At 39.5% G+C, this 18,622-nt stretch overlaps 1 protein-coding gene across 4 annotated transcripts in view; it reads right to left on the bottom strand.

Moving 5' to 3' along the window:
• Positions 1 to 4,995: 4,995 nt before the first annotated feature.
• Positions 4,996 to 18,622, bottom strand: part of HYKK (hydroxylysine kinase) — a 33,707-nt gene continuing 20,080 nt past the window's right edge. For all 4 annotated transcript variants that reach the window (XM_005602879.4, XM_001492632.5, XM_005602878.4 and 1 more), the window contains exons 4-5: positions 13,192 to 13,375; positions 4,996 to 5,729 (exon numbers count right to left, since the gene is read on the bottom strand). In XM_005602879.4, the coding sequence (XP_005602936.3) occupies positions 5,266 to 5,729; positions 13,192 to 13,375 (648 nt within the window). In that variant the 3' untranslated portion in view covers positions 4,996 to 5,265. The remainder of the gene's footprint in view (positions 5,730 to 13,191; positions 13,376 to 18,622) is intronic.

Raw genomic sequence — 18,622 nt, 5'->3', positions numbered from 1 at the left:
TCTTGTTCTTTAATCCATCTCGCCACTCTTTCTTTTTATTGGAGAAGCCAATCCATTTATGTTTAGGGTGATTATAGATATATGAGGGCTTAATTCTGCCATTTTATCACTCATTTTCTGGTTCTCCTGCATTTCCTTTGTTTCTCGTCCTGTGTATTTTGGTCTACCAATTGAGTTATGTAGTTTTTTATGTTGTGTTTCTTTTTCTTCTTATTTATTATTTGTGTCTCTGTTCTGATTTTTTGTTTAGTGGTTACCCTGAGGTTTGTATTCAAGATCTCGTGGACAAGATAGTCCCATTTCTGATGGCTTCTAATTTCCTTAGACTAAACTGATTGAGTCCCTTTCCTCTTCCCCTCGTAAGTTGTTTTTCTCACATCCTATTCCATCCTGTGTTATGAGTTTGAGGTTAAAATGACAAAATTATCTTTGTTTTTGGTGTTGTCCTTCCCTTTGTCTTTAATGCTGTACTTGAGTATTTGCTATCCTGCTCTGATTCTGTCTGCCAATTTAACTCATTACTCTGTGCTTTGTTATCCCCCCCAACTATTTTTTAGGTATGAGGGCCTTCTTGAGGATTTCTGGTGTGTGTGTGTGGGTCTCATGGCTACAAACTCCCTTAGCTTATGTTTGTCTGGGAAAGTTTTTATTTCTCCATCATATCTGAAGGATGTTTTCACTGGATAGAGTATTGTTGGCTGACTGTTTTTGTCCTTCAATGATTTGAATATGTCATTCTAGTCTCTCCTAGACTGTAAGGTTTCTGCAGAGAAATCCATTGAAAGCCTGATGGGGGTTCCTTTGTAGGTTATTTTCTTCTGCCTCGCTGCCCTTAGTATTCTTTCTTTGTCATTCGGTTTTGCCAGTTTCACTACTATATGCCTTGCAGTAGTATGCCTTACATTGACATATTTAGGAGATCTGACAGCCTCTTCCACATGGATTTCCTTCCCTAGGTTTGGGAAGTTCCCTGCTATTATTTCTTTGACCAAGCTCTCTACTCCATTCTCCTTTTCTTCTCCCTCTTGAATACCTATAATTCTTATGTTGCATTTCCTAATTGAGTTGTATATTTCTTGGAGACTTTCTTCATTTCTTTTTAGTCTAAGTTGTCTCTCCTCCTCTGTCTGGACCATTTCAACATGTCTGTCTTCAGTTATGCTGATTCGCTCCTCTATGGTGTCTGCTCGAGCATTCAGGGAATCCATATTTTGTTTTCCTTCTTCCATTGTGTCTTTCATCTCTAATATTTCTGATTGATTCTTCTTTATAGTTTCAATCTCTTTTGTGAAGTAGCTCCTGAAATCATTGAATTTTTCTCTACATTCTCTTTTACCTCATTGAGTTTTTTGTTGATAGCTGCTTTGAACTCTTTGTCACTTAGATTACGTATTTCTGCATCCTTAGGACTGATTTCTGGGTACTTGTCATTTTCTTTCTGGTCTGGAGATCTAATATAGTGTTTGATATTGCAAGAGGCTCTTTTTTTTCACATTCTGGTGTTATTATGTTGCAGTTACCACCTGTTGCCACTGGGTGGGGGTCAAGAGCTCTGTGTTCTGAGCCCTCTGCCTTCAGCCGAAATCCAAGGGGCTGGAGCCCTGCTGAGCATGTGTGGGAAGGGGTGCTTTCTCCTGCGTGTTCTCTCTGGGTTTTCTCCCTCTGCTCTCCTGGGGTGTTGGCTTGATGAGGTCACCCCTCCCTCCTCCACCTCCTTCCTCCTCCACCCTCCTCCCCATGAAGGCTTTCACTTCTCTAGGCTGCAAGGGCCCTAGGGAGTCCTTGGTGTTCCTGTGAATGAACGTCCCCTCCCCCATTCCTTCCCTCCAGCAGGCCTCCTGTGGTCCTGATGGCAGTCTTTAGGGGAGCCAGTGAAGATTTCTCTTAACCCATTCCAGCTCTGAGGGGGGCCCCAGCCTCTCCAACGTCTGTCTGTCGTATGGCTGCATGGATCTCTCTGACGTTTTTTGTGTTGAGTTTTGATGTCCTCTGTTGGAGTATGGATTTTTTTGTTGTTGTGTATTGGAGGCGGAAGATTTCTGTGAGACTTCCCTCCACTGGGATGCTGACGTCACTCCACATTAGGAGTTTTAAGTGAGAGGTAAAATTTCTTAGGTCAATAGAGTAGGGATCAGTTGAGATAAAAGGGAAGAAAGAATGAAGTTTGATAAGTTTGGGTGGCAGAGTAGTTCAGTCTGGCCAGATTGGAGGAGACAATATAGGAAGTAGAGGAGGAAAGGCATTTGAGGCCAAATTATTGAGCGCCTTCAATGCCAGAATTTTTTGCCTGTAGGTAATGGGAAGGGAAGATTAAAGTGATGTTTTAGGATGATGAGGCCTCACACTCTCCCATCCTGCATGTTCCTCTTACAATGTCGCATGGATGCTTCTCATTGACAGGTTATGTGTCCTCTTGCCCTGAATCTGGGTGGGCCTGTTGCTACAACTGAAGTGACATCATGTGACATCCAAAGGTAGGTCATAAAAGATGATATAATTCTGTCTTGTCCTCTTGGATGGTTGTTCTTAGAACCCGGGCACTTTGCTGTGAGGGAGTAGAGACCACATGGAGATCTGTTTGGCCAACAGCCTGGATGAGGTCCCAGCATCACCTGCCAGATACGTGAGTGAAGATTCCTCCATATGGTTCTAGTCCCCAGACACTGAGTCTCCCAACCATAAAATCTCCCCCAGCATTCAAATCTTACTACCTGAGGCCCCAGGCATGTGATGTGGAGGTGGGTTGTCCCAAGGCCTGTGTAAATTCATGACTCATAGAAACCATGAGATAATAAAATGATTGTTTGAAGTTTTTAAGCCATTATGTTTTTGGTTAAATTGTCACATTGTGCTAGCAATATATGTAAATAGAGTTTTTATCTGCCTCTAATAGGAAGGATGTAGGTTGGAAAGACTAAGGATAAGAAGACCAGAAGGTAAAGTTCTGTTGCAGTCTAGAGGGGATAAAAGCCTGGACAGAAAAAGATACTTGCAAGAGCAGAGTCTTTGCCAGACTTATGGTGGTGATTCCAAAATCTAGAACTGGGTTTTCTCCTGTTGAAATAAATTTCTAGGCCCAAGATGGAGCTGCTTCTACCCAGGGTGCTACATCAGCAAACCAAACTTTCATATTCCTGTAAATGCTCCAACTGACCAGAAACACAGTATATCCAGTCATCTAATCCCCAAATGCCAAGTCAAGTCTGGGCTCTGTATTTATTTCCTTAATTTTTCTAAATAAGGTCAGATTTACAACCCCAGGCAATCATGCCCTGTCTCTGTGTTGCTGCTTCTAACACTCTATAAAACTCATCTTGCCCCAAATCCCTTGGGTAGAATACTCCACTGCTTGCGAGGCAGTGTACTCCCTAAGTCCATAGACTTTTCCCTTGAATAAAGGACATCCAACTCCTTACTAAATTGTTTTAATTTTGTCATTTGACACTCCTCATTAGTTGCAAGGACAGGGACTGGCACTTGTAGAAGTGCATTCCTTCTTATAGTTCATCCAACACATATTTATTAAGGGTCTGCTAGGGACCTGGCACAGAGCTAGGTCCTGAAGATAATATCAAATAAATATTATTCAATTTATGTCGTCAAAGAGTTTATAAACTGCATGGAACTGATTGATTTGAGATAAGCTAGGACAAACACCAAATCATAAAATATCAATGCAAGGCAGCACATATTTAAATATTGAAATAATGCAATATTTGGGTTAGGAATTCAGTGAAGGGGAATCCATGTTAGTAAGAGCAAGAAAGAGGAAAATCCATAGAGTTTCATGGTCTAAGAGAATGAACTGTGGTCTGCGAGTGAAATCCAACTTTCCGTCCATTTTTCTGTTCTCCAATTTCCTGAATGGTCAAGCTAGATAAAAATCATAATCCTTTAAATTTGAGAAGCATAAGTGCTTTCAGGTGAATGATCTCAGTTGATCCACTTACACAGATATGTGTGTATGTGCATGCGTGTGTGTGCATGTGCGTGCATGCACGTGCGCGTGCACGTGTTCGGGGGACAGGTGGGGAGAAGGAGGAGAAGTAATATGGGGCACTGGCCCTGGCTCTCTTTGAGCAAATTGATTCAATTTTCAAGCATCTATTTCCTCATCTGAAAATGGGGGTTAATCATAACACTACTTTTCTCGTGGGTTTGTTGTGGAGATTAAATGGGATTAAAGCATGTGAAATACTGTAATATAAGAAATATATGTTTGGTCTTCTAAAAACCAAAAAGTCCTTGTAATTTCCTGAGGGGTAGGGGAGAGAGGAGCGTCTTTTGCTATTCATAATAAGCCCCTTTCAGCCACACCTGAATTTATGCCAATGAGGTGACTCTTGGAGGATGAGTACTGGCTGCCAGAAGAACCAACCAGGTGATTAGAGGGCTCGAACTTTCAGCCCTACCCCCCAAGCTGCAGAGACGGGACCGGGACTGGGGACTGACTTAATCACCGATGGCCAGTGATTTAATCGACCATGCCTGTGGGTTCAAGAGCTTTTGGTTGGTGAACACATCCACATGCCAGGAGGGTGGCGCACTCCAGCTCCATGGGGAAAGAAGCTCCTGTTCTCTGGACCCTTCTGGACCTCACTCTGTGTATCTCTTTCTCTGGCTGTTCATCTGTATCCTTTATTATATCCTTTATCATAAACGGATAAACATAAGTATTTCTCTGAGTTCTGTGAGCCGTTCTAGCAAATTATCAAACTGAGGAGGGGGTCATGGGAACCCTCAATGTATAGTCGGTTGGTCAGAAGTACAGGCGTCTCAAGTGGAGGCAGTTTTGTGGGACTGAGCCCTTAACCTGTGAGGTCTGTGTTAACTCTGGGTAGTTAGTGTCAGAATTGTTTAATGTGAGAGAAAACCCCACATATTTGATATCAGAAGTGTTGTGAGAGTAGAGAGAGTTTTCTTTTAAGTACTTAATGCTCAATAAATATTGGTTTGTAATATAAATTGTTAAAAACTTAAAGCGGGAAGGAAAAGGATTATGACCACCTTTTATTGTTATAAAATTCTGATTCCTAAGAATCAGATCACTGATTGAGTATGAGAGAGGCAAATGAAAAATTACTCCAACATTTTGAGTCTGGGTAACCTGGAATATGGTTCATTCATTTAGTAAATATTTATTAAACGTCTCCTATGTGCCAAGCACTATGCTAAGAACTTTGCATTATTCTCTGTGAAATCCTCACAACTAACTCTGTGAGATAGGTATTATCATTACCCCAGTTTTACAGATAAGACTTTTAGCTAGTCACATGGGATCCCAGATTTGTAGGACTTGGCAGTTTCAAACCAGATTTCTTCTACAGTTTTCTGGCCCATGTCAAACATTTGCTGTAAGTGTTTCCACCCGGTTTTTGCAGTGATCATGAGATATTCTTCATTCTCTGGGTGTAGCTGGCAAGAGTATGCAGCCATGACAAGTGACTGACAAAAACGACTGCATACAAGTAGAAACAAAGCACTTCTCTCTACAGTTGTCAGTGGGATTATACTTTCAAACCCTGCAAGGACATGACCTCCTACTTGTATAGGATTCTTACTTTCAATCATCATATACATGATGGTGATTGCCAATTCAAACACATAGTAGCCATAGCTCATGTCATCAAAGTCTAAAATCCCAGACACTTGATATACAGCATCTCCAAAGGCTGACTTGCTGGACTCTATTAAAATGTTATGGTCGTTAAGATCTCCATGATTGATACCTGAAAGGAGAAAAATCAAGCCATGTGAAAACAGTTATTTAATACCCCAGTTCATTCCCTTGCCGATTCTCTTTCTCAAGCATGGCCATTCAGATAATTTGATGAGCAGTCAGAGATAAAGAGCTAAACCCTATTTTTCTTGAAATAAAACAATTTCCTTGAAAAAGATAAAAGCAGTTAATTTTGGTGGTTGTTTTTGCGTTTGCTTCTCATCAGTCCAAGGCCAGAAGATGGAGATTGTAGTTATTGCAAATACCTGATTTTGGCTACTAGCAGAGTAAGGGGATAATGAGAAATGCCCCAAACCAGAAAGGTTCAAAAAGAATATACATATATTCATATTACTATAAGAAGCAAAGAGTCCTCAAATGGACCAGATGTGCCTTTACTTTAACCTAGAATTTCCAAAAAAAATTTCTGATGACCAAGTAATTCTGAATTTCCCCAGTCTTTTGATTACTGGAATAGATGGTGATATTTTAAATCAGTACCACTCAAAGTGGGGATCTGTGGTCAGTGCTGGCCCACAAACTGTTACTAATCTGTGTGAGATAAAAACAGAAATTGAGAGTGTTTAGATAATTTTATTATTTGTCATCTAAGAATGTGATCAGTGGCCTTGTCTCATTGAACAGAGTATAGACCAGTTTGGGTATTGTCAAACTTGCATGGTAAGTTGCGTGTGGTGCAAGCTGTGAGCTAATCATGAACAGTAGGACCATGTATCAGGTGGCAGTGGGTTGAGGAAAAAACCCCTAGATTTGTCTTTTACCATGGATAGTTTGAGAAGCACTGATTTAAACCACTGACTAAGGATTAGAAGAAGATGGGGTGTCCATGAGCACTGATGTAGTAGTCATGTACTTTAAAAGTATGTGATATAAAGTCCATAATATTAACTTCTAAATATAAGCTGACTTTTTCTATATGAGTTAAGATTGTGTAAATCATACTTAAGTAATGTAGCACAGTGGGTGGCATATAGAAGCAATGAACATTACTATAAACCACAGATTCTAGACTACATCTTTCTGAAATTGGGATGCATTGTACAATTGATGCTATGTCATAGTTTCATTGGCAATGTTTTCCTCTCTTATTTCATTGTTTCCATTCTCATGTACAATGGCCAATCAAGAAATGATACAGCTATTTAATGCCTGGAATAAAATACAAAAGTTGTTGAATTTGGGAATTAAGGAAGAAAAGGAGTTCTGATGAAGATGGCAGAATGAATTCATTCTTTGATAACTGCACTGTACTCGGTATACTTAGCAGTGATAAAAATAAAAAAAGAAAATAATACAGATACAGCCAGCCTCAAAAATAGATCTGCATACTAAAAAACAATAGAAATGCCAAGCAGTGAGCAGGAATAAAGCTATAGGTCTGTCTTTTGTGCTCCAGATCAGCAATGTGCTTTACCCTTTTGGGAGAACAGGAACTGAAAGTGCTATCTGCCACTTGGGGAAACAGGCTCACTGCATGAAGCCAGGGGCAGTGACAAGGTCTTCCTAACTCACAAAAGGATGACAAAAGCGGTTACCAGTCCACTGCTTAGAATACTATGGGTTCAAGGGAGCAAAAGGACAAAAATTTAGGCTTGAAACCACATGCCAAACTTGGCTGCTATGTGAATATATTCTCTGTCTGATCATTCTAGGTACTGAAGTCTTTGGTTCAGTTTGTATACAGTAGTCAGTTTCTTTTGGTTCTTGCTCATAGGATCTTATTTCCTTGTGTGCTGGTATATAGTATGTTCTCTGGCCACAAGGCAATTACTCTAGAAAAATAACCAAGAGGAACTTCTAAAACCAAAAAATACAATGAATAAAATTAAGAAAATAATGGATAGGTTTAACAGATTAGACACAGCTAAACAGAGAATCAGTAAACTAGACAATGGGTTAGAAAGTTATCCAAAATGCAGTAGGGACAGAGAAAAAGATTTTTTTTTTTTGAGGAAGATTGGCCTTGAGCTAACATCTGCTGCCAATCCTCCTCTTTTTGCTGGGGGAGACTGGCCCTGAGCTAACATCCATGCCCATCTTCCTCTACTTTATAAGTGGGATGGCTACCACAGCATGGCTTGCCAAACGGTGCCATGTCCGCACCTGGGATCCGAACCAGCAAACCCCGGGCCATGGAAATGGATGTGTGCACTTAACCACTGCCCCACTGGGCCAGCCCCCAGAGAAAAAGATTTTTTAAAAAACACACACAGATGAGAAGGTAAGAGAAAGAGAGGATTCACTAAGAAGACCTAAGACTAACTTAAATGGAGTCCAAAGAGGGAATCCAAGGGAGAGTCCAAAGGAGAAGAGAGGGAATGGGGCAGAGGCAAGAATTTTCCATAACTGATGAAAGACAATATCTACATACATATGTAAGAAACCCAAGCAGAGTAAGAAAAAAATTATTTAAGAAAAAGAGGACATCTTAAAAGTATCCCAAAGGGGAAAAAGACAGTTTGTCTTCAGAGGACCAACAGACTGACAGCTGGCCTCTCAGCAGCAAAGGAAGCTAGAAGACAGTAGAATTCTAAAATTCTAAACCCCTGAAACCTAAAATTCTATAGGCTGTGAAAATATCCTTCAAGAATGAAGACAAAATAAAAACATTTTCAGACAAATAAAATCAGAGTTCACCAGTAGAAAACTGCATTAAAGGAAATTGTAAAGGATGTATTTCTGGCAGGAAAAAATGACTCCAGACAGGTTTGAGGTTCTGGAAGATATGAAGCTAATATCTAAGTAAATCTAAACAAACTTGACTATAAAACAAAAATAATAATGTCTTTTGGGGTAAAAATACAGAATTAAAGTTTAACACAACAGCATATAAGTCAGGAAAGAGATAAATGGAATTAAAGTATTTTAAGATCCTTTGTATGGTCTTGCATACCAGTAGACTTTATAAGTTAAAGTCACATGTCAGAATTTCTAGGGTAATCAGTCAAAAAAATAGAAAGAGAGTATATAATTTCCAGACTCCTGGAAAGAAAAGAAAAAGAATGACAAAAACAATTAGCTCAAAAGAAGGGAGGACAAAGAAGAAAAAATTGGAACAGGAAAACATCAGGAGTACAAAAATAAGATGGTATAGCTATATAATGTCAGACAGAGTAGACATTAAGGCAAAAACCATTAGGAGAGGTAAGGAGAGATACTTTATATTGATAAAAGGTTCAATTTGCTAGTAAGATAACTTCTAATTTTATACGTAGATTGCCTCAAAATATATAAAGCAAAATTTGACAGAAATACAAGTAAAAATAGACAATCCACAATCATAGTGGGAGATTTAAAATACACTTTTCTCAGTAACTGTTAGAATAAGCAGGCAAAAAAATAAGTCAATAGTATAGAAAATTTAAACAACATGATTAACAAACTTGACCTACTGGACATATATATATAATTCTGTACCCAAAAACTGCAGAATAAACTTTCTTTTTAAGCACACATGGACCATTTAAAAAATTTTACCAAATGCTGCATTATAATGTAAATCTTAATAAATTTCAAATCATATACAGCTGCTGTATCTCATATGGTACCACTAATCATATGTTGCTATTTAAATTCATTAAGATTAAAAAAAAATACATATAGCATTGGAGATTGGACTGGTGGTTACCATTGGGGAAGGGGGGAGGGTGGAGGGCAAAAGGGGTGATTAGGGTCACATGTGAGGGGATGCACTATAATTAGTGTTTGGGTGGTGAACATGATGTAATGTATACAGAATTTGAAATATGATGTACATCTGAAAAAAAATTTAAAAAAAACGATTAAATAAAATTGAAAATCTAGTTCCTTAATTGCACTAGCCACATTTTCAAGTGCTCAATAGCCACATAGAAGCTATTGTATTGGACAACACAGATATACAACATTTCCATCATGAAGAAAATTCTGGACAACACTGATATAAATTATGTTCTCTGACCATACTGCTATTATGTAGAAATCAACAGTAAAAGGATAACTAAAAATTTCATCATGCATATCTTTTATTGATCCAAATAAAGAGACCAATGTTCATGGATTACTCAATCGTATAAATATACTATAATATCCATTTTCTCCCAATTTATATATAGATTCAATGAAATCTAGCCAAAATCTCAACAAAAATAGTCAAGATCCTCTTATAGAAGAACAAGAAGGTGGGAAGACATGTTCTACCAGATATGAAGGCTTAAAAAGTTAAAGAAATTGGGGCAGGCCTCGTGGCACAGTGGTTAAGTGCACATGTTCCACTTTGGAAGCCCAAGGTTTGCTGGTTCAGATCCCGGGTGCGGACATGGCACTGCTTGGCACGCCATGCTGTGGTAGGCGTCCCACATATAAAGCAGAGGAAGATGGGCACGGATGTTAGCTCAGGGCCAGTCTTCCTCAGCAAAAAGAGGAGGATTGGCAGCAGTTAGCTCAGGGCTAATCGTCCTCAAAAAAAAAAAGAAAGAAAAGAAAAAAAAAGTTAAAGAAATTAAGATAGTGTGGTAATCTTTAGGGATGCTCACAACTATGCCAGTTATCTCCCTTCCAGGAACATGCTGGGTTGCACTTTCCTGCCCCCGCAAAACTTGTGTTTGGCCAAGTGGTGTTTTTTGGCCACTGACATATGAACAGAAGTGGCATCACTTCAGGGCAGAAGCTTTAAGAGTCAGTGTGCAATTTACTACATTTGCTTTCCCCATCCCATAGCAGTACTCCAGCTGGTGACATTCCATCAGTCTAAATCCCAAAGTGAGAATGCATAGAACAAAGCCCTAGCCAATCCGTGAGAGACATGCAGCTTGAGTTAGAACTAAACCTTTGTTATTTTGGATCACAATGATTGGCAGGTTATTTGTTACTGTAGCATAACCTAGCTTAGCTGATACACAGTGTAGTATGGGTGCAGAAATAGACAAATAGACCAACAGAATAAAATAGAGTGTCCAAAAACATATTTGATTTACAGCAGTGGTAGTACTGCAAAACAAAGGGTGAAAAGATGATTTTTCAATAAGTGTTGGTGGGAAAATTTATCAGACATAAGAAAAATTTACACCATATAAAAATAAATGCCAGATGGATTGTAGACCTATTATGAAAGGCAAAAACTATAGGAAGATAATATAGGGGAATATCTCCATGACCACAAGGTAGGGAAAAATTTCTGTATAAGGCACAAAATACTAACCATGAAGTAAAAGATTTATATATTTGAAACCAATAAATTAAGGATTGTTCACCAAAACACATTATAAAGTGAGTGAAAAGATGAGCCACAGAATGGGACAAAATATTTGTAACATATATAACCAATAAAGGACTTGTATCTCGAAAATATTAAAAACAGGCAAAAGACGAATAGGCCCTGCACAAAAGAGTTTCTCCAAATGGGCAACAAACAGGGAAATGTATATTAAAACCACAGTGAGAAACCATTACACACACATCAGATTGGCAAAAGTTTAGAAGTCTGATAATACCAAGGCTGTAGAGCAATGAAAACTTATGCTCTGCTAGTAGTAGTATAAAGTCACATAACCACTTTGGAAAACTGTTTGGCGTTATCTAGTAAAGTTGAATATAGACATGTCCTACAACCCAGCAATCTTACCCCAGAACTCATGAACTTATAGACTCAAAGAACTCATGAACATGTATATCAAGAGACAAGAATATTCATAGCAGCACTGTTCTTAATAGGCCAAAACTGGAAACAACTCAAATACCTTTCTTTTTGTTGGCTGAGGAAGATTAGCCCTGAGCTAACATCTGTTGCCAATCTTCCTCGTTTTTTGCTTGGGAAAGATTAGCCCTGAGCTAACATCTGTGCCAGTCTTCCTCCACTTTATAGGTGGGCTGCTGCCACAGCTTGGCTGACGAGTGGAATAGGTCCGTGCCTGAGATCCGAACCCATGAACCTGGGCCAAAGCGGAGCGTGCTCAACTTAACCACTACACCACAGGGCCACCCCCCGCCCCCAAATATCTTTTAAGAGTAGAATAGCTAAAGTGTGGTATATTTATGAATAGAACACTCTACAGTAATAAAAGTTAAACTATAGCCACATGCAACAATGTGGAGAATCTTACAAAAATAATAAGGGAAAAAAAAGGGAACACAAGTGAAGATATACTGTAGGGAGACAGATGGGTGCCGGGGGAACAGTTAGGAGGCCACTGCAATAATCCAGGTCAGAAAGGATGGTAGCTTGGACCAAGTGGAAGTAGTAAAGGTAGGCGAAAGTGGTTAGAAGTAAGGTATGTCTTGAAGTTAGAAGTGATAGAATTTGATGGGATATGAGGTGTGAGAGAAAGAACGAAGTCAAGGCTGATGACTCCTAGAGTTTTGGCCAGATCAACTAGGTGAATGGTAGATACCATTTTAAGGAAATGAAGATGACTAGGCGGGGGAAAGAGTTTTGAAGGGGAAAAAAAGCAACTCTACTTTTATGTTACCACCTTACATTGTGTGTACACAAAGTGCGTGCTGTGGACTGAATTGTGCCCTGCCCCCCCCCCCCCCCCCCCCGCAATTCATATGTTGAAGTCCTAACCCCCAATGTGATGGTATTTGGAGGGGAGACCTTTGGGAGATAATTAGGTTTAGATGAGGTCATGAGTGTGGGGCCTCATCATGGGATTAGTGTCCTTATAAGAAGAGATACCAGAGAGCTTGCTTGCTTTCTCTCTGCCATGCAAGGACACAGAGGGAAGGTGGCTATTGGTAAGCCAGGAAGCGTCCTCACCAGAACCTGACCTTGCTGGCACCCTGATCTCAGACTCCCAGCCTCCAGGACTGTGTGAAATAAATTTCTGTTGTTTAAGCCACCCAATTGATGGTATTTGTTATGGCGGCCTGAGCCGGTTATGCTCTAGAGAAACTGTTGTACATGTACATAAGGAGATGTGTACTAGCATGCTCGTTACAGCATCATTTATACAGCAAAAAAATGGGAACCAACCTAAAATTCCATTAAAAAGGGAATGGACAAAAAATTACAATACGTTCAAATAAATTATGATGTATACATTACTATGGAATACTATTAAAAATGAACTAAATTAACTAGAACTACATATATGAAATGGATTGATCTGAAAAACTAAGTTGAATAAAAAAAAGGTTGCAGAATAATACCATTTATCTAAAGTTTTTAAATATGCAAAACACTGCTATATATATAATTTATGAATGAATACATAAGTAGTAATGAATTAAAACATGTATGCAAATTTAGAAGGGAGAGGAGAGGTGGAATCATATAAAGTTTAGAGGGGGCTTCAAATGCAGCAATTTGAAAGAAAATAAAAGTATTATTTTTTAAAAAGCAAACAGGAGCAAATATGGGAAAATTTTAAGATTTGATAAAGCTAAGCTGTGCCTTCACACTTTTCTGATGGTTTGAAATTTGACAATTTAAATATCAAGAAAAATACTTGTTTGGTTGGAGAAATACTCACATTCTCGAAAATGACTTAATTTGCTCATTACTTCATCCTTGAACAGCTGAATGATCTGTTTGACAATTTCTCGATTTCGATTCTGGCCCAAGGCATACAAATATTTCTCCAGAAGAGGAACATTTTTCAGATTCCAGATGAAGTTCTCCCGATGAAGACTGCTTAACTTTGGGTGATGGAATTTCTAAATCAAAAGCAAGAAACTCTTAGACTCTTGATAGAGCAACCACTACTGAGAGATCTGCTGTATACCAGAAGACTGCACCCTCCAAAGTGTAGGCCTGGGAGTGCCTGAGGTGGAGAGCTGGGCTTCCCTCATGGCCACTGACTTGCTCCATTGACAGTAATGCACAAAATGGTAATAAGGTCATATTTGTACAGGATCTCCTAGTTTTGAGAGCACATTCCCATCTCACTTGATCCTCCTAACTGTGTGAAGGTAGGTATTATTATCCATAGCCTCCAAAGGAACTGGAGGCAACTCCAAAGAACTCTGTCCTCACCTGCATGATCTGCCCCAAGCCCCTTGTTACCTCTCTGATTTCATCTTCCACTACTCTTGCTCACTTTCCTCCAACCACACTGCCCTCCCTGCTGTTCAAGGAACACGTCAGACGTGTTCCCACCTCACGGCCTTTGCATTTGCTGTTTCCTCCTCCTGGGATGCTTTTCCCCAGATATCCGTATGGCTAGTGCCCTCATTTCCACCAGGTCTTTACTCAAAAGTCATCTTCTAGGGGAGGACTCCCTGACAACTCCATCTAAAATTTCAACCCTCTCTCTGATACTTTTATCCCTCTGCTTATTTTTTATTCTTAAGCACTTAGCACATGTTGCTGTCTAACACTCACCATAATTCACTTACGGACATACTGTCTATCCTCACTAGAATGTAAGTTCCATGAGAGGCAGGAGCTTTGTTTTTGGTCGGTTTTGTTTGCCTCTGTATCGCCACACCTAGAACAGTACCTGGCTCATAGAAGGCACTGCTCAAGTGATGTCTGCTGAATAAATGAATGTTCCTAAAATAGAAAATTCTAGAACTAGAAGGGCCTTTAGACTTTGACCACTCCATCTAAAGTTCTAAATGGCTTTAACCATTGTTGCACAAATGGGGAAACTGAAGTTCAGAGAAGGATAATGAGTTCCACTGTGGGAATGAGGGGAGGACCCAGGTCTGCAGACTCACCGTCCAGACCTCTTTCACAGAGTGAGTGCTAGAAGGTGCTTTGGTAGTCACCCAGGGGAGTAGCTTTCCAGTGTTTTGACCATGACTCGCAGTAAGAAATATGTTTTATGTTACAACCCAGTATACAGGCAACACATACATAAAAAGTCTCAGTAAGAATACTGATACCATTACATGTAATGTATTCTAGTGTTTTGTACTTTATTCCATTTGTTTAAAAATGTTCCTCTAAAATGATTTTAACACACACGCTCATGACCTGGAGTTTGAAAACCTTCCCCTGATGCTTCTGTTATCACTAGCATGTCCTTGCTAAGTGATCATGTAGCCTCTGTCTAAATACTTCCTGCAGGTACTTTTTACCCTTCCCGAGGTGCTTTTTCCCCTTACTGAGATGGCTCTATGTTCTTCTTTCGCTGAGCTAAAATCTGCCTCTCCAATAGTGTCCATGCCACTGGTGCCAACTGTGACCTCTGGGGTCATCTGGAACAGGAGCCTTCTCCCATATGACTGTCCTCTAGACACTTGAAGACAGCACTCCTGCCCCGTCAGAGCCTTCTCTTCTGCGGAGTAAACCTTCTTAGTTCTTTCACTTACACCCCGCATGGCATGGTTTTGAATCTCCTGACCATCTGGTATGTTAAATGCTACTGTGGATCAGAAAAATACTCTTCATAGTACGCACTGAAAACATTGTTAGGAATTGTGACTTTTGGGGAGTGGGATTGGGACGAAGAACGGATATGATGATGAGAACAAATGTTCATTTTACATCTTTCAGTACTGCTGGAAATTTTTATCATGTGCATATATTACTTTTACTTTTAAAGAAAGTAAAATATAACACTCTTGTTGGGTTTCCAGCGGAGCAACTGTTCACTCAGGGAAGGCTGTGAGTCAGCTGCTAAAATGGTTGCATTGTTACCCCATGCATCCCGCAGGAGAACTTCTCAGCTCTAGATGGACTAGCGGGGAAAACACTTGGAATCTGGACTTGGATTCAGCCAGATCTGAGTTTCAACTGGCTCTACCACTTAATATCTCATATGTTAGTTTCCTTAATAGTAAACTCAGAGTATCAATACCAACCTCACAGTCATCTGTGGATAAGCTAAGACATGAACTAAGGACCTCAGACATACAGGTGCTCCATAAATGTTGAATATGAACACTGCAGCTGTTGCGCCTCGCTTCTCTGGCCTTTCTATTGTTTTGGCTCCTTGGCACACCAACCCGAATTTCTGATAGTTTAGTCACTACTCTTCATTAGTCTATCTCAGCCGACATTCTGTCAGCTTCCTCACTCTCTACATCACCCCAATTCCCATTTTCCAAGCACCTTGCTTTCTCTGGTACAAAGCTCTGACCATAGTCATACTCATAAGCTTGCCCTGTATTTTCTTCTTTCTTATACTTTAACAAATGTCCTGAGATTGACCTCCAGCCCATCTGTGGACGATGCAGCAACCAAATTCTAGGACAGATTAGTTGGCTCCTTCAATTGTGAACACCTCAGTTCTGGTGTCTGCCATCCCCAGGGCTCCTGTCTACTCTGGATCCCCCAGGCCGGCCCAGCTGCTGGAAGCTTCAATGGCCCGGCCACATCCCTTGCAGAGCAGGCACAGCTTCTGCCACATCTACAGGATTAAAATGCTGCACCTGTGCGGCATCTTGTGTAGACCCTATGATTCCTAGTGCTTACAGAGAAACTAAGAACTTCCCACCTGCAAAGGCATGGGCTGAGGTGAGGTGAGATGGGCAATGGGAATAAAGCATGATAAAATGCATTGCAATAACAAGTGAAGAATACTTTTCTTGGTTTCTTCTAGAACTCCCTTGGCCCCTGCATGACAACTTACAATAAGATGCATAGCAGAGCAGCACGTGGTTAACTACACAGCAGAACTCACTGTCAGCAATGACGTGGTGCTATCTCCCTCTGAAAACTGTATTTGCCATTTCAGAATGCAGCAGTAAAAGTTGAAACTTCAATGGCAAGAAGCATATTAATGAAGCCCATAGGTAGCATAGGTTAGTGATAGTGATAGTGAAGGAAAGGTTAATGATAACTCTGTTATGTAACAGATACTCATTCAAACAGCTCACTCAGTAGATTTGAGTCTGAGGATGGTAGAGAGGCTTTACTGAGCATTCCAATCAGTTCAAAAATTTTTCTAAATAAAAGTGATATGTGAATAAAATTTCCTAAAAGTACATTTAATTAGGACAGGCTATTTTAATCCAAATTACATTAATATTCAGAAATTGATATTTTAATGGATGTCCATAAATGGATTTATTCCAGCTTACTGGAAAATTATTTCAACTGAAATGCTTAATACATTTTCCACCCAAAGCCTTGCACTGCTCAATAAATATCTGTTGAACAAATAGAGTGCAATATGAAATGGTAATTATTGTCAACACAGAAAAAAGTCTGTCGGTTGACAAACATTTGCTAGTGTTGGGATAGTGTGGTCTCAGATTCATGGAACGAATAGGTTAGGAGTGTCTTTTCTGGGTGATGAGATTACTGGTAACTTGTAGTTTTTCTTGTATTTTTATCTGATTTTCTTTAATGAGTCACTGAAAGGGATTTTTAATCAGAAAAAAAGCGTTATTTCTGTTTGAGGATAAAAGGATAAATATTTAGACTGTAGTATGAACTTCAGTTTCTGGCCAAGAGGGAGTAACAGGGATTGGGTTTATCCTCCTGGTTGAAATAGCTAAAACACTAGACAAAATATATGAAATGATGGTTTTCAAGTTTTTAGACATCAGGCAATGAAGGACAGTGATCCCTGAGAGATGGCAAACACATGAGGTGAGTTTGTCCCAGCTTATTGCCTTGAGAGAGGCCACAGTGCAGGGAGGGAAGACGTAGGGCGGGGAGTACTCTCTGAGCTGAGGAGGCAGAGTGTTCGGGAGACTAAAGCAGCTAGAATTTGCAGGATAGGTTACCAGAAAACAGAGAACTGCAGAGAGAGATAGAACTCTAGAGATCTGCAGAATGCCCCCTTGAAAATTTGGCAGATCGGTGTATAATCAATGTATGAATATGAGGAAGCTACTCAAAGCTGGGGAAAGAACCACCTGAAAGGATTAGAGGGAACAGTACCCAGATACACACAGGGCCAGGCATAGTGCCTGTTCCTACCAACCAGACTGGAAAACCTAATAGTTAGTTCACAGGACATTGGGTAGAGAACTCAGAAGGGTCTTGCATTAACTAAACCCAGCCCTGGTCCCCCCATCAAGTATTAAAAGCAAGATGCAAAAGCATCAAACTGCTTCCAAGTAACTGCATCCACTCAAGGAAGTTTCAAGCACAAGAAACGTGAAGAAAATTGTATCAAGACACACCATAATCAAATTGCTCAAAAGTAGAGATAAAATCTTAGCAGCTACCGCACAGATACACACACACATGACACATTATGTTACATTTAGAGGAACAATCTGACAGGAGATTTCTGGTCAGAAACAATGCAAGAGAGGAGAGTGGAGCAATGTCTTTAAAGTAATAACAGGAAAAGACTGTCAATCTAGAAGTTTATGCCCAATGAAAATATCTTTCAGAAATGAAGGTGAAACAAAGACTTTTTCAGACACACAAAAGCTGAAAAAACTCATCACCAGCAGAACTACTACAAGAAATGTTAAAGAAAGACCTTTGGGTAGAAGAAAATGATACCTCATGGTAATATGGGTCTACACAAAGGATGAAGAGCACCGGAAAAGGTAACTACATAGGCAAATGTATCATTTTTCCACTTAAATCTCTTTATAAGGTAATTGAAAGTTAAAAAAATAATAACGATGTATAAGTAAAATGTATGACAACAATAGTATAAGGCAAGGAAGGAAGAAACAGAAGTATACTATGTATGGTTCATGTACTATACATGAAGTGATATAACTTGAAGGTAGACTCATAAATTAAAGGTATATTCTATAAACCCTAAAGTAATCACTAAAATAACAAAACAAAGAGTTATAGCTAATAAGCTAACAAAGGAGATGAAATGAAATCATAAAAAATACTCAAACCAAAAGAAGGCAGGAAAAAAAGCAAGTTAGAGATGGGACAAATAGAAAACCAATATAAAGATGATAGACTTAAACTTAACCATATCAATAATCACATTAAATATAAATGGCCTAAAAATCCCAACCAAAGGGCACAGATTGTCAGTCTGGATTTAAAAAAAAGACCAAATATATGTTACCTACAAGAAACAC

Source organism: Equus caballus, chromosome 1 (assembly GCF_041296265.1).
Source record: "Equus caballus isolate H_3958 breed thoroughbred chromosome 1, TB-T2T, whole genome shotgun sequence".
Taxonomy (NCBI): Eukaryota; Metazoa; Chordata; class Mammalia; order Perissodactyla; family Equidae; genus Equus; species Equus caballus.
The sequence above is the reverse complement of the archived record's forward strand: the minus strand, read 5'-3'. Positions and strand labels throughout refer to the sequence as shown.